Genomic DNA, 14924 nt, shown 5'->3' with positions numbered 1-14924 from the left:
CTTAACTCACACTTACCTAGTCCGTGGCAGCCTTCAGTCTGCATTTCTATGTTCAAAATGTAAAAGAATGCATTCTGAGCCCTGACTTCCTGTAGCATCATGTGACCATCCTGCAAACTTTATTTCCCATCATGCACTGCCTTACTGCATCACGGAATAGGGTGTGTTTTACCTCTCTTGACCACAGCTCTCTCATTACTGTACCACCACTTTTTTTTATTTCCCCCCCATTTTCCTACTCTAAGGTGGCCAAACACTGTACAATCTGATTCCTTTAGATCTACCATCAACTATGTAGTGTAAGGCCTGATTGGATACAGAGTGATTGAATAGATAGGTGTGTCCTCCTATTATAGTGTTTTGGGAAATCCAAAGGAGATTGGATATGGATTGTAAAATCAGATTGTATCGTGAGCTTTACAGACTTCCAGGAACACACATTTTCTGATGTCAGTACTGTATAGGCTGCTACAAACTAGGGGATAGATTTATGGAATTTAATTTTTTTTATTTATTTTTTACTAGTAATGGTGGTGATCAGCGGTTTTTGGCAGGACTGCAACATTGCGGCAGACAGATCGGACACCTAACTGACACTTTTGACACTTTTGAGGGAACCAGTGACATTACTACATTACTAAGTGCTAAAAATATGCACAGTTACTGTACTAATGACACTGGCAGGGAAGGGGTTGACACCAGGGCGATCAAAGATTTAAGTGTGTCCCTAGCGGGTGCTTACTAACTGTGTGGGGGGTGGACTCACTAGATGAACATAGAGATCTGTGTTCCTGAATTGCAGGATAGCAGGATCTCTGTGTTCATCTCCCGGCATTCATTCTGTCTCTATGGGGAGCGATCGTGGGTGGCTGGCGGACATCGTGTCCGCCAGACCCCATAATTGGCTCCCCCTCTGGCTATTACATGAAATGACATACAGGTACTTCCTTTTGGGTAATAGAGCCGACCTGCTGCAGTAAAAGTATGGTGGCTAGTCGACAAGTGGTTAATGAGATCAGCTGCTGAAAAATTTCCCAATCTACCACCAGTTTTCCCATCCTGTATGACGTATACCAGGAAGAAACCTGAGGTTGACGCCTGCCCTAGAATATAGGGAAAGCATTTTTTTTCTGCAACAGAGGTATATTCATAATATATAGGTACATAGGAAAGCTTTACTTTTTTTTAAAAAAAAGGTAAACTTAACCTTTAAGGCCAGAACCAATTAACCTTCTAGCATTTCAATCCAATGACCTTATTGCTGCTAGGCAGGAGTGCTAACCACTCAGCCACTGTGCTGCCCTGCTAAATGTTTTTCTCTGATTTTAGAGATACTAAAGCATGTCTCAGTCCACAGTTATGCCTCGTACACACGCAACGATTATCGGCCGACCGATCAGCCGTCTTTTGTCCAGTGTTGTTGTGTTGGTTGAAATGTGCTCTAGACTGCACACTAATTTTCTCGGCCAACAAAAACCAACTTCAGAAGTGATGTCATGTGCTGGTTTACTTTCCGTGTGTTTTTTCTTCTCTGAGCATGCCCAGTCTTGCTCATCAGATTTTTGTCTGCCGAAATCTGTACTGACTGACGGAAAATCGGCCGTTCTGTTGACATCCAACAAAAATTTTATAGCCTGCACACCAGATTTTGTTCGGCCGAAAAGTCGGAGTCGGTTGTCGAAAGCATCATACTAACAAGCCGAAAATCGGCCGATCGGACGCTGGCTGAAAATTCACTGCCAACTATCGATGTGTGTGTACGAGGCATTAGTTGTATCTGTGCTGTGTGAGCAGTCACATGCAGTGGACTCCAAAGATCTATAAAATAATTCTTCCTTTCTGTTTCTCCTTATCCTTGGCTTATGTAGCTGGATGAGGATATTGATGTTGCTACGCTGTTTTGCAGCCACACTCCAGGATATAATTATATCTACAAAAGTTATTTTCTTGTCTTATTCTTTTTCATCAGTCTTCCTGAGGCTTCTGTTGAAAGTTCATGATATTCTGCTGTTGTGTTCCTGCACCTCAATAAAGAGACCTAAGAAATAATTTTCTTATTGTGTTTTAGGGCGGTATTAAACATAAAACCAAAAATGTAATATATTGCAGCTTACCAATCCTTAGATGTGGTGGCTGCATTCATTTTCTTTTTTAGACCTTTCCCCCCCTCTGTTTTTATCTGGTGGTCTGGCCAGTAGCACACCTCCTGTATTACAGTGCATTCACTCTGGATGAAGGAGAACAGGGGGCACCTTTGGACTTTATCATTGTCAGTTTGTGGGGAGGTGACTGTTAGATGTGCTAGCAGATTTAAATACACTAACAAATTGAAGCCAAACTTGGCTTATCACTGCTTGCCTGCACATTTCTCCTCTCTTGGTGAATACTCATGAATCTCTGCAGTCTCCTGTTATCTCCACCCTCATCTAGCTTCCTCCAGCTCTCATTGGCCCTCCAATGACTCATGCCTCCCTCCCTTGCTGGCAAACTGTCACAAGAGTGAGAGAGAGAGCTATGCATGATGTCATTAGCCTAGGTTAATTACCAGACAAGAAAGAGGAAGTGGGCTGTATAAGTTATTTACTAGAAGAAAAAAAATGTTTACTATCCAAAGTTAAAACAACAAGTGCACAAGATTTAGTAGATCACAAAATGACTGAAGAGCTGCTTTAATGTGCGGAGATCTTCACAAAACCCTATTTTTTAACACAAACTGTAACATGGGGCTAAATTGTTTTTTTTTTTGCAGGCTGACTGGTAAGTGTGCTGGGAAATCTTTTGTTTGTTTGCAATGTGCATTGCCCTTCCATGTGCACTTTGCTGCAAAGGCTAGTTATAGGTTGGGGTGGTTGCCATTTTTTGTACAGTTGGTTGAATTGGGCACAGGGATGCACTGGATGCCTTTGCTACCATTGTGCTATTGCTGGGTGTCATGTGCATCCCTGTGCCTTTAAGGAGGGGTAGGCTCCCTCCAGACACACCTGCCCTTAACATATCTATTGTTATATTTGCTCCTACTATTTAGGCTCTGGAAATTTTAGAGTTGGGACCACAGTATACACAGAGGTTCCTTGATGTGGGCACTGCAGCTTACGCATTTATTTGAAAATGTATGCAACCAAAACCCTCTGTTTTTAAAGCAAATTGTTAGGCAGGGTCAATTTGGTTGTTTTGCAGGCTGGCTGGTAGGTGTGCTGGGAAATCTTTTGTTTGTTTGTGATGTTAATTGCCCTTCCATGTGCACCCTTCGGCAAAAGCTAGCTATAGATTGGAGTGGTTGCCATTTTTTTGTACAGTTGGTCTTCACAAAGTAAGTTTACAAACTTCAAAATCATTCAGATTCATAAGAGTAGACTAGAAATAATGAAAATACAATGTGGAAATGAATATATGATTTTACATTTTGACAAAAGATATACTTTAAGTGCATGTATGCTAAGCCAAGTATAAGCATAACACTTACAGGAGTAAATTATCTCACACTGTACTCTCCCTGACAATACAATCATGTGCTTCTCTCAAGGGTGCGGCCATCTTTGTTCCGGCATCAACCAGGATTAGTGTCTACTTTCTGGATTGTGGGTGTGGGGCTGCCTCAGAAATGATACAGCTGGTGTGTAGGTATGATAGCGCTGTACTATTAGGAGTGGGGTATTGATATTTTTGGATAAATCAGTCCTTCTTCACAGGGGCAGATGTGCAGTGAAGTTGCCATGTAGATGAACCTTGTTCTGGTCTGGGGCTGTTACCTCTCTGATGGTCTCTAAGAGAACACTCAGTTAATGGCAAAACTCTGGGGTGGGTTTTGAGGAGCACTCAGTACAAAAGTTCACTGCATATATTTGCCAGCACACCACAGATCATCCAATATCATCTAAAAGGTTTATTAAAGAATGATCACATATCAAAGGACAAAGTGCAACATTTCAAAGCCGGTCAGGGTCCCATTCATCAGGTATAAAAAATCATTATGAAACAAAAAGGTCAAATTGAAGTGTTTATTGAACAAAGGTATCAGATGAATCCAACAAGTTCCAGGGAAAATGCCTTCCCCTTCCTCAGGGCTGAAATCTTGGATAGGAGTGGACTCATGATGAGACCACTGTAAAACCTGGACTTTTTTCAGACTGTTGGTATAGTTAGACATGTAACTATGCCGACAGTCTGAAATAAGTCCAGGTTTGACATTTTGGATAAAGCCCTTACATAAGTCTCATCATGAGAAAGGGCTAGGCATTTCCCCTGAAATGCGTTGGCTTCATCTGATACCTTCATTCAATAACCACTTCCATTTGACCTTTTTGTGTCAAAAACTTTTGTACTGGAGGCTCCTCAATATCCACCCTTCAGAAATGCCCTAGTCATATCAAACCTGGAGTCTGTGCAGACTTTGGATGTTTTCACAAATTCACTGCGGCCTCTCTCGTCATGTCTAGAAAGTTACAATGCTGCAGTCTGATCACAGGGGAGAAGAAGACAGAGGAAACACTTATGCCTCGTACACACGCAACGATTGTTGGCCGTGAATTTTCGGCCAACGTCCAATCGGCCGATTGTCGGCTTGTTAGTATGATGCTTCCGACAACCGACAGCGACTTTTCGGCCGAACAAAATCTGTTGTGCATGCCATAAAATTTTTGTTGGCCGTCAACAGAACGGCCGATTTTCTGTTAGTCAGTACAGATTTCGGCAGACAAAATTCAGATGAGCAAGACTGGGCATGCTCAGAGAAGAAAAAACACACGGAAAGTTAACTAGCACATGACATCACTTCTGAAGTTGGTTTTTGTTGGCTGAGAAAATGTGTGTGCAGTCTAGAGCACATTTCAACCAACACAACAACACTGGACAAAAGACGACCGATTAGTCGGCCAACAATCGTTGCGTGTGTACGAGGCATAACTCCTGCCTGCAGCAGACTGATGGCAACATCACGGCTTGGGAACAGTCACTTGACTGAAAATCAAGGACTGATTTTTACCTATAAAAGAAATAGCTTTTTGAAAACTGATTCTGTTCCTGTATATTATGATATGTCAAGGATTTATTCATGGAGAATTAAAAAATTACCAAAAGGTCCACATTAAGGATTGGTGCTTAAAGCGAAAGCAGTAGTAAACTCAGCATTTTGATTTTTGTCTGTATTTTTTTTAAAGGCAGAACTACCTACCTACCAAATCTCTCCTGATGTTTGGTAGTCCAAGCTCCTTTACTAAATGTCATCATTACATCATGAAATGTGTTTTTCTGCAAATGCATGGCCTACTAGAGAGTTGTTTAAAGTGCTCGTTTTTAAGTTTTTGGCACAATTCTGTGCTGCTGCCGATGTTAATTTTGTGGAAACCAAAGAAAACTAACCAAAAACTATAACCAAAAGTATTACAGTGGTTACTTCAAAAGGTCACTTCTTGCTGGAGTAATTGTCATGGTTGACATTGTAAATGTTTACTTTAAAAAAAAAAAAATTTTTTTTTTTTCTTTAAGTTCTTGATGTTAAATTTGAGCCAATGTTAGCATTTAATTTGCACTGCACATCATGCCTTTTTGATTAAAAAAAAGGAGTACTTGTGTACTCGTGATGCCACATTTTCTGTGTGTCCACTGCTGGTGGATTAGTGTCAACTTTCTGTGGGTCCTCTGTGGGTGAAATTGGACCCCTCTCCAAGGGGAGTATTGCACCCCTTTCTGTGGGTGGAATTTTACCCCTTCATGTGTGTCTTCTTTGGGTTGAATTAGGCTCTCAGTGGGTGGAATGCCCTTTTCTGAGGGTTTGAATAGGCTCCTCTTTCTGGTACCGCACTGGTTACTGCCACCAAAAGGGTGATGTTAAATATCGGACCTTTTTTTAGTTCCTGTTTCATTTGTGAATTGGACTTAAAAGATTACCGCACAATTTTTTGCGATAGTTACCGACAATTTTTTTTTTCTTTGTTTACCGTAAAATCTTTATTTATTTTTTTTTTAATGAATTGGACTTTATTTACCACATGCGATAATTTATGCAAATGAGTAACACAATACCCTTACCGCATGCGGTAAAGCTTAGTGAATTGACCCATTGTTTGGTATAGATCTTTCTGTCTATCTTTGTGTAACTGTGGAGCAAGCAATTTGAAGTACATTTCTCCCTATTGTTAAGCTTGGAACCATTATATAAACACAATTAATATAATATGGAAATTATTTACCTGTCTTCGGGAGGATATGGTATTATTAGAACACCTAGTAGACATTTTGGAGTTGAATGTCTTGTTCTGATTTGTGGATTCACCTCTCCCTGTTTTCAGGTTGTCTTTGGGGTCTGACGGTATAGGGTTCAAAAACAGAATTCTTGCAATAAGTCCATACAGGACAGTTGCTAATGTCATTGGCACTGCATAGAATACAGCAAAGTCTATTAAGTAGATTGGAGAGTAGTAACTCCGTTCGACCTTATAGCCACAGTTGACAACAGGGCCATCTCTGTAGACTGTGGTGTTGAGGTCAAGTAAGAAAAACCACATCATGCAATAGAGTGATGTGAAGACCCATACGAACACAATAATTTTCTTTGCTCTGGAGGTGGTGCACAGGAACTGGGCTTTGATTGGGTGACAGATTGCCAAGTACCTCTCAATTGTAAATGCAGTTATGGAACAAGATGAAGCATTGATTCCCAAATACTGAAGGTAAGTGATGCACAGGCACCCCATGTATCCATATACCCATGACCCATACAGACTGTCAGTTATGTTGGGAAGCCCTGCTGCCACCAGGACCATGAGATCGGCTATAGCAAGGCTAACGAGATAACAGTTAGTTGGGGTTCTCATATGTTTAGTCCTTAGAACCACCAGAACAACCATAATGTTTCCAACTATACCAAGTCCACAGATTACAACCACCAAGAATATAGTGGCAACTTGGTATTCCATGCCAATCCATTCTCTATCCTGGAGGGCTGTGTCATTGAGTGCAGCGGAGGTATGGTTTTCCATGTTCAGAGGGCTGGAGGTGCTTTTAGGTTAAAGACCATCCTTTGGTAAGTTATCTTATAAGGATGATCCCTTTTTATCAATTGTCCCCTCTTCAGAGGTAATGCCTGTGAAGCCAGCAACGTTTTCCCAGCTGTAATATTTGTCCGCCTGTAGGTAAAAAGTAACCACGAATCAGTGACAGAATTATAGAAAGCACAGATATCAGTACGCTTGCAGTTAAAGTATACAAAGCATGGGCTAACTTAACTGATCTGAAATACACTTCTTATTAATCTGTTATATAAGAGCTAAACACATAAAATGTAATTATCACGCTATCTCCTTGATACTTGGCTGATATCAAATGTAAAAAAAATGGAAAGCTACACTCTAGGCAGAGTTAAATAAAAAAATTAGGTCCACATATGCATTTGTAAAAAAAAAAAAACATTACATTTATTTTTACATAGAAATAGCATGAGCTACCGTATATATATAGATAGTACTAGAGATGAGCAAAATTAAGAGTCAGCGCTTTGCCAAAATTCCACCATGTCAGTGGGGAAGATCAAATGAGGGTGTTTTTGCCAGGGTCCAATGGCTTTAAATTGCCCCTGAGGCTTCCTTTAACAATCGTGGGACTGTATTTGGATCAAAACAATGCTAATCATAATCTAAACACGAATCTTAAGTGTGATTCTAATCCCAGAGAAAATCCTAATCGTTAGGGTAACTCTAGTGCTCACCCAAACCCTAATGCTAATTCTAGAATTGCATGCTCCTGGCATAAAAGGTGAATTTTTTTAAAGATCATTTTAAATAGCATGGTGCCACATTGCGAAATCTTCAGTTTATGGGCCAGCAGAATAAAGTTCTGAGAAACCCTTGATTGACACTTCTGGAAGTGTCAGATTCTGAGAAGCCATCAAGGTTTTCTCTTCATTGCAATAGCTTTTGTTAGTGTAGGCAGGATCGCTTTTCAGAGAGGGGTACAGGAGCATCTGTAGCATTCCTGATTCAATACTGCCGGCTGTAGAATGCTTGTTTTGGGGGGGGGGGGGGGGGGGGTTGTGGTGAAGCTCATTCACTTGAATGGGTTGTGTTCAGCAGGGGTATGGCTTGGCACACAGGGAATTTAATTTTTGTCATGGCAAATTTACAACCCTGTCCAGTCAGTGTGCTGGGTTAAGGGAGGCAATCAGGGAGCAATAAAACCATGACTTAGAGTGATAGTAAACTCAGGATTGTTCAAATCCGCTGACAGGCAGGCTCTTTATACAGTATCCCCCAAAAGTGAGTACACCCCTCACATTTTTGTAAATATTTTATTATACCCTTTCATGTGACAACACTGAAGAAATTACATTTTGCTGCAATGTAAAGTAGTGAGTGTACAGCTTATATAACAGTGCAAATTTGTTGTCCCCTCAAAATAACTCAACACACAGCCATTATTGTCTAAATCGCTGGCAACAAAAGTGAGTACACCCCTAAGTTACAATATCAAAACTGGGCCCAAAGTGTCAATAATTTGTGTGGCCACCATCCAGCACTGCCTTAATCCTCTTGGGCATGGAGTTCACCAGAGCTTCACAGGTTGCCACTGTAGTCCTCTTCCACTCCTCCATGACGACATCACAGAGCTGGTGGATGTTAGAGACCTTGTGCTCCTCCACCTTCCGTTTGAGGATGCCCCATAGATGCTCAATAGGGTTTAGGTATTGAGACATTCTTGGCCAGTCCATCATCTTTTCCCTCAGCTTCTCTAGCAAGGCAGTGGTTGTCTTGGAGGTGTGTTTGGGGTCGTTATCATGTTGGAATACTGCCCTGCGGCCCAGTCTCTGAAGGCAGGAGATCATGCTCTGCTTCAGTATGTCACAGTACATGTTGGCATTCATGGTTCCCTGAATGAACTGTAACTCCCCAATGCCGGAAGCACTCATGCAGCCCCAGACCATGACACTCCCACCACTATGCTTGATTGTTGTCTTTGTACTCCTCACCTGGTTGCCGCCACACACGCTTGACACCCTCTGAACCAAATAAGTTTATCTTGGTCCCATCAGACCACAGGACTTGGTTCCAGTAATCCATGTCCTTAGTCTGCTTGTCTTCAGCAAACAGTTTGAAGGCTTTCTTGTGCATCATCTGTAGAAGAGTCTTCCTTCTGGGATGACAGCCATGCAGACCAAGTTGATGCAGTGTGTGGTGTCTGGTCTGACCACTGACAGGCTGACCCCCCTACCCCTTCAACCTCTGCAGCAATGCTGGCAGCACTCAAACATCTATTTCCCAAAGACAACCTCTGGATTTGACGCTGAGCCTGTGCACTCAACTTCTTTGGTCGACCATGGCGAGGCCTGTTGTGAGTGGAACCTGTCCTGTTAAAAATGGTCTTGGCCACCGTGCTTCGGCTCAGTTTCCGGGTCTTGGCAATATTTTTATAGCCTAGGCCATCTTTATGTAGAGCAACATTTATTTTTTTCAGATCCTCAGAGAGTTCTTTGCCATGAGGTTCCATGTTGAACTTCCAGTGACCAGTATGAGAGAGTGAGAACGATAACACCAAAATTCACACACCTGCTCCCCATTCACACCTGAGACATTTTGTAACACTAACGAGTCACACCAGGGAGGGAAAATGGCTAATTGGGCCCAATGTGGACATTTTACCTTAGGGGGGTACTCACCTTTGTTGCCAGCAGTTTAGACATTAATGGCTGTGTGTTGAGTTATTTTGAGAGGACAGCAAATTGACACTGTTATACAAGCTGTACACTCACTACTTTACATTGTAGCAAAGTGTCATTTCTTCAGTGTTGTCACATGAAAAGATATAATAAAATATTTACAAAAATGTGAGGAGTGTACTCACTTTTGTGAGATACTGTAACAGCAGAGATCCTATAGGTCTCTTCTGTTATACATGTCCCCCTGCCTGTCAGCGGGTAGTTTGTTCTGAGCATCACTTGCACATTTCAGACAACATTTATGCCCCACTCTGTGTGCTGCAGTGACATCCCATCACATCGGCCCAGCCAATCAAGTGCCCAGAGATGCAAAGCCTGGTACAAAGACTGGGTGAAGATAGAAGTGCCTGAGACCGGTGAGAGCACTGACAGCACGTCACTGGAGGGCTCGATTGTAGGAAATTTTGTCGCAATGTGCTAGTATGCTGTGCATACTAGTACATTATGGCTTAAACCTGCAGGGGCGCACATTATTTTATATTGTCAAAGAGACCTTACTGCTGCTTTAACAGCCCCTGACCCTGACCAAAGGTGGCATCATTATTTTATGTACAGATGTACAGAAGTAAACTGCCTCTAAAATCTTGCTGACAATTGATTGTGGCTATCATTCTTGCCTAGTGTAACTCACAGCCGCTTCAGGTGAGAAGCAACTCATGCAAGGACTGCTAAAACGTTTCTATGTTTAATATAGAGCACAAAGCAAAAGAAAACCTTTTACACAAACACACAATCATACAAATAAAAATCAAGCACATACACATCATTCTGCTGTCAGTTTTTTACTCACTTTTTATCTATAGAACAGGAAGTGAAGGAAAATCTTTCCACTTCCTGTCTATTTGATGGGTTCCAAAAAAAGAGAATGAGATCAGACACAACTGCACCAGATTTTGCACTCTTCTTTTTTACTATATAAACATCCCTGTGACTAACTAGATTACATTGTGAGTTAGCCATTATGCCTGCTCACACATGACGCATTGGGGTTGATTTACTAAAACTGGAGAACCATTTTAGTAAATCAACCCCATTGGGATTCAATAATGACTAGCAGATATTTTAAGTTAAAGCTGATAGCTCCATCTTGCTAAATTCTTTCTAATAGCTCAGTTTGCTACTATATCAGTATCAGTTAGTCATTAAAGTAGCGTACGACCACCAAACAGATATAACAAATGGCCATCTATTGTATAAGTTATGCAAATAGCATTATTAGCAATCTATTGCAAACAAATGGAATATACGTAGTATGACAGTGTGAGATTAATTGTTACTATATGCTACTATTTGCTACTTGCCCAGTTTACACGATTGGTACCTATTTGTTACATCTGTATAGTGATTGCCACTCTTAGTGATTTCAGTAGCATTGTTAAACTACTACAAATCCCCTGGGTAGCTGTAGCCTCCTCCAGCAGTGTCTGCATACTCTTCCAGCTTATCCATGCAAAAAGGATTTACAAAACGCATTATCTACCAATATGAAAGTTCCCACAAACAGTTCAGTCCAATTTATGATTTTGATATTCCATTCAAATGTAAGAAAAACATAAGCATGTGTGGGCATTGTTTTCAACTACTTTTGGCCAATTTGTATGAAACAGACAGGTTGTATAATTCCTACATCCAGAGGAATGTACCGTGTGTACTATAAATAAATTATGACTTGGATTTCTATTATTTGCAGTTTGGGAAAGTGAACAAAAATAAGGAAAGAAGTGGAAAGGCAATCTGTTTTCTATGGGCTTCCCTACAGGAATTGTAATCAAAGCAAACAAAAAGCATGTACCATCATCAAAAGAAAGACCCCCAAATACAATCAGGCTGGCTTCAGACTTTTGCAGTCTGTTGCGATGCATTAACGCATATGTTGGAGGTGCATTGTTTTAGTTCACATTGGATGGACTGCCATCGCAGGGCAATAGAGCAACAAATGTTCATGAACCCACATGGACCCACAGTGCAATGCACAAAGTGGCGTGCGTTACTCTGCATTGCATTAACATGTGATAAGATGTGCATTTTGGCAACACATGAATCTGAATGAGCCCTCAAACATTACTATTAAAAAAAAGCCAAAAAAAATAAAATAAAATAAGCCACCTTACAGATTTGATATAAAATATAAATCTCATTGATTGCTAAAGATTACTCTAATTTACATAATATAGTTTAGTATATTCAACACATTTATTGTCCCCGGGGACCGGTCTAGGATAAAATTCCAATACAATTATTGGGACTAATGTCCCATTTTTTTTTTTTTAAGTTCAGACAATAAAGTTCAATTTACAGCTCTTATCCTGAATTAAAAAATTATAAGCCTCCATTTTCTATTTATTATAGTGATAACTACGGTTTAACCTGCTCTAACTGAAAAGAGTTGAGTCTTACCTCTCCAAAGAGCTCAGCGGATTATTAGTCTCCTGGCAGACGCTCACTCCAGGGTTTCCCTTACAAAGTAAGCTAATTCACATGAATACTGCTGCAGCCAGCATCAGGCATCCCCCGACACACTGTAGTCGTTTAAATCCTTCCCAGCTCCATTATCTTCTACAAGCAGAATAAATACATCATTTGCAGGTAACAGTTACAAGAAACTAAGCCAACAGTTCACTGATCTTGTGATGACTCTTCATTGTCGCAGAGTTCCTCTGAAGCGGAGATTGGAAATTACCCTTCAGCTCTCAGTTAAACAGCAGCAGCAGCTTATAGAATGCTAGGTGGCTTTCTGGCAGATCTTAAAAAGCTCTGTAATTTATTTGATCAGCTCAGAGGCCAAAGGAAACAAACCCCATTGGCACAAGGCTGACAGTGATGAGGAATTGCAGCCTCCTCACCAACCCCTTCCCTCCCCACCTTCCTCTACAGCACTCACAAGTGAAATGAAACTATATGATCAGTAAAGAGAGGAAATCATAAGAACAAAGATTTTTAAAACACCGCTTTGATTAATAACAGGTATCGTATAAAAAAGAGGAAAAAAAGATATTATTACCAGGAATAAAATCCAGTATTTGCTGGAAAGTAATCGGTGATGATAACATGCATTTACATAGTTATTATTATTATTATTATAATATAAAAGTGCAGAATACTTCTTTGAATAATACCAGTGTTTATATGGAAGAACTGATCATGCCATTAGTAGATATTAATGGTTATATTTAGGGTAGGTGTGCTTGGGCTCTGCATTTAATGAATGAGAATTGGTTTACCATATGAGAACATTTCCCAGTGGTGTACGATTGGATTTAGTGAGCAAAAGACTGCATCGGTCCTCTAAAGCAGTGTTTCTCAATCTTTTTTCAGTCAAGGCACCCTTTAAAATTATGGACAATCTCAAGGCACCATTTAAAAGTACCCAATTCTAAAATGTAAAAATTATTCTAATAGTTTTACATGATGTGGCATACATGTAGGACACCCATTAGAGGTGATTTATTCTTACAAAGCAAATACGGTTTTGCCAACTAGTACCGACTCGTATTCCAGTGTTTCTCCATCACTCAGCTAATGTGACCCCAGTGTTGACGGATCACACGATCAACACCCGTCTTATCAACACTGAGGACATCACTGGATGTTAGGATGCCGGTGGCTGGAAGGTGCACAATGAAAACCTGTGACTTTGTGTAACTAAAAGGCAGGTTTCATCCACCTGCTGGATTGTACACATTTTTGGGCAATTTTTAGGTATTTTGTCAAGGTACCCCTGAAGGAACCTCAAAGCACCTCAGGGTAATGGAAGAAAACCCTGGTTAAAAAAGGCTGCTCTAAAGACATGGAGACCCCTCACTCCTCCAACCAGTGGGTACAGGCTTCTGTTCGCTACCCACTTCATGAACACAGTGGTGTTGGGTTACTAAAACTGTAGGGTGCAAAATCTGGTGCAGCTGTGCATGGTAGCCAGTCAGCTTCTTTTCTTTTCCAATAGTTTTTTGTAATAAGTGTACACTGTAAGTACAAACCCGTGCAACATTTTTTTAACCAAACATAAGCATTTACAAATCTCAGACGTAGTTGTCAACTATACAAAATTTTGCCGTCATTAGGGATGGTCAAGACAGTCAGGTTTCCCCTATTCCAGTGATGGCGAACCTTGGCACCCCAGATGTTTTGGAACTACATTTCCCATGAAGCTCAACCACACCACAGAGTGCATGAGCATCATGGTAAATGTAGTTCTAAAACATCTGGGCTGCCAAGGTTTGCCATCACTGCCCTATTCCCTTACCGTTATCTCATTTTGAGGTGGGGCAGTGTTGGGGCTGGAGGCATCTCCCTTCCAGTTTTACAGCTTAAGAACTTTTATACCTTTACGCACATTTCAATGGGCAAATTATAAAAATTTGTCATGGAGGCCAATCAGCTTCTAACTTCATTTTGTCCAATTAAAGTGATTGTAAAGGCAGAAGGATTGTTTTTTATCCTAATGCGTTCTATGCATTAAGATAAAAAAACTTCTGTGTGCAGCAGCCCCCCTCAGCCCCCCTAATACTTACCTGAGCCCATCTCTATCCAGTGATGTTGCAGAAGAGACTCAGTGTTAAGGTCTTACCTTGCCCTCCTGTTGGCAGCCATCTTGGACATGTGTAGACTGCTGCCTCTTATAGACTCTGATGGCATCCTCACTTCCTGCTGCCTGGGCGTCGCACAATAATGATGCTGCACACCTGACTATATCTATCACCTGTTGGCTTGCAGTCCTTGCGCTTGTGTTTGTGCTCCAAGGTGCATCTCTGGTAGCAGTCTTCTGTTCTTTCTGTTCCACCGTATATTACCTGGCTTGGTTGTCGACTCTCCTGGGTCTCGACCTAGCATCGGCTGATGACCCGGCATTGGCAGACGACCCCGCATCGGCAGACTACCCACTTCTGGACCCGATCTCAGCTTGGATGACTTCCCGCTCCTGGACTTGACCCGCCTTGTTCCTGCTCTTTCTTCCTCACTCTTGCTGTGCGATTATTTTTTTTTTTTTGCCAATAAACTGCTTTATTTTACCTGCATCCCTGTGTGGTCTGGTTTCCTGTCAGCCTGACACTCAGCTGCCCGGGACTCTCCCTCCTTATGGGCTGAGACAGCAGGGGAGTGCCATTGGCTCCCACTGCTTTCAATCAAAGTCAATGAGCCAATGAGGAGAGAGAGGGGGTGGGGCCTAGCTGCGGCTCTGTGTCTGAATGGACACACCGAGCTACAGCTCAGCTCAGGCGCC

The 14924-nt window shown here is 41.4% G+C and overlaps 1 protein-coding gene across 1 annotated transcript in view; it reads right to left on the bottom strand.

Moving 5' to 3' along the window:
* The window catches only part of TRHR (thyrotropin releasing hormone receptor), a 39740-nt gene extending 27164 nt beyond the window's left edge, over nucleotides 1-12576 (bottom strand). The window contains exons 1-2 of the mRNA XM_082259816.1: nucleotides 12104-12576; nucleotides 6189-7124 (exon numbers count right to left, since the gene is read on the bottom strand). Coding sequence (XP_082115942.1) covers nucleotides 6189-6977 — 789 coding nt within the window. The 5' untranslated portion in view covers nucleotides 6978-7124; nucleotides 12104-12576. The remainder of the gene's footprint in view (nucleotides 1-6188; nucleotides 7125-12103) is intronic.
* Between the last annotated feature and the right edge of the window lie 2348 nt (nucleotides 12577-14924).

The sequence above is a fragment of the Pelophylax lessonae genome (genome assembly GCF_965119305.1).
Source record: "Pelophylax lessonae genome assembly, chromosome: 5".
Lineage (NCBI taxonomy): Eukaryota > Metazoa > Chordata > Amphibia > Anura > Ranidae > Pelophylax > Pelophylax lessonae.
Note: the sequence above shows the minus strand (reverse complement) of the source record. Positions and strands in the feature narration are given on the sequence as shown.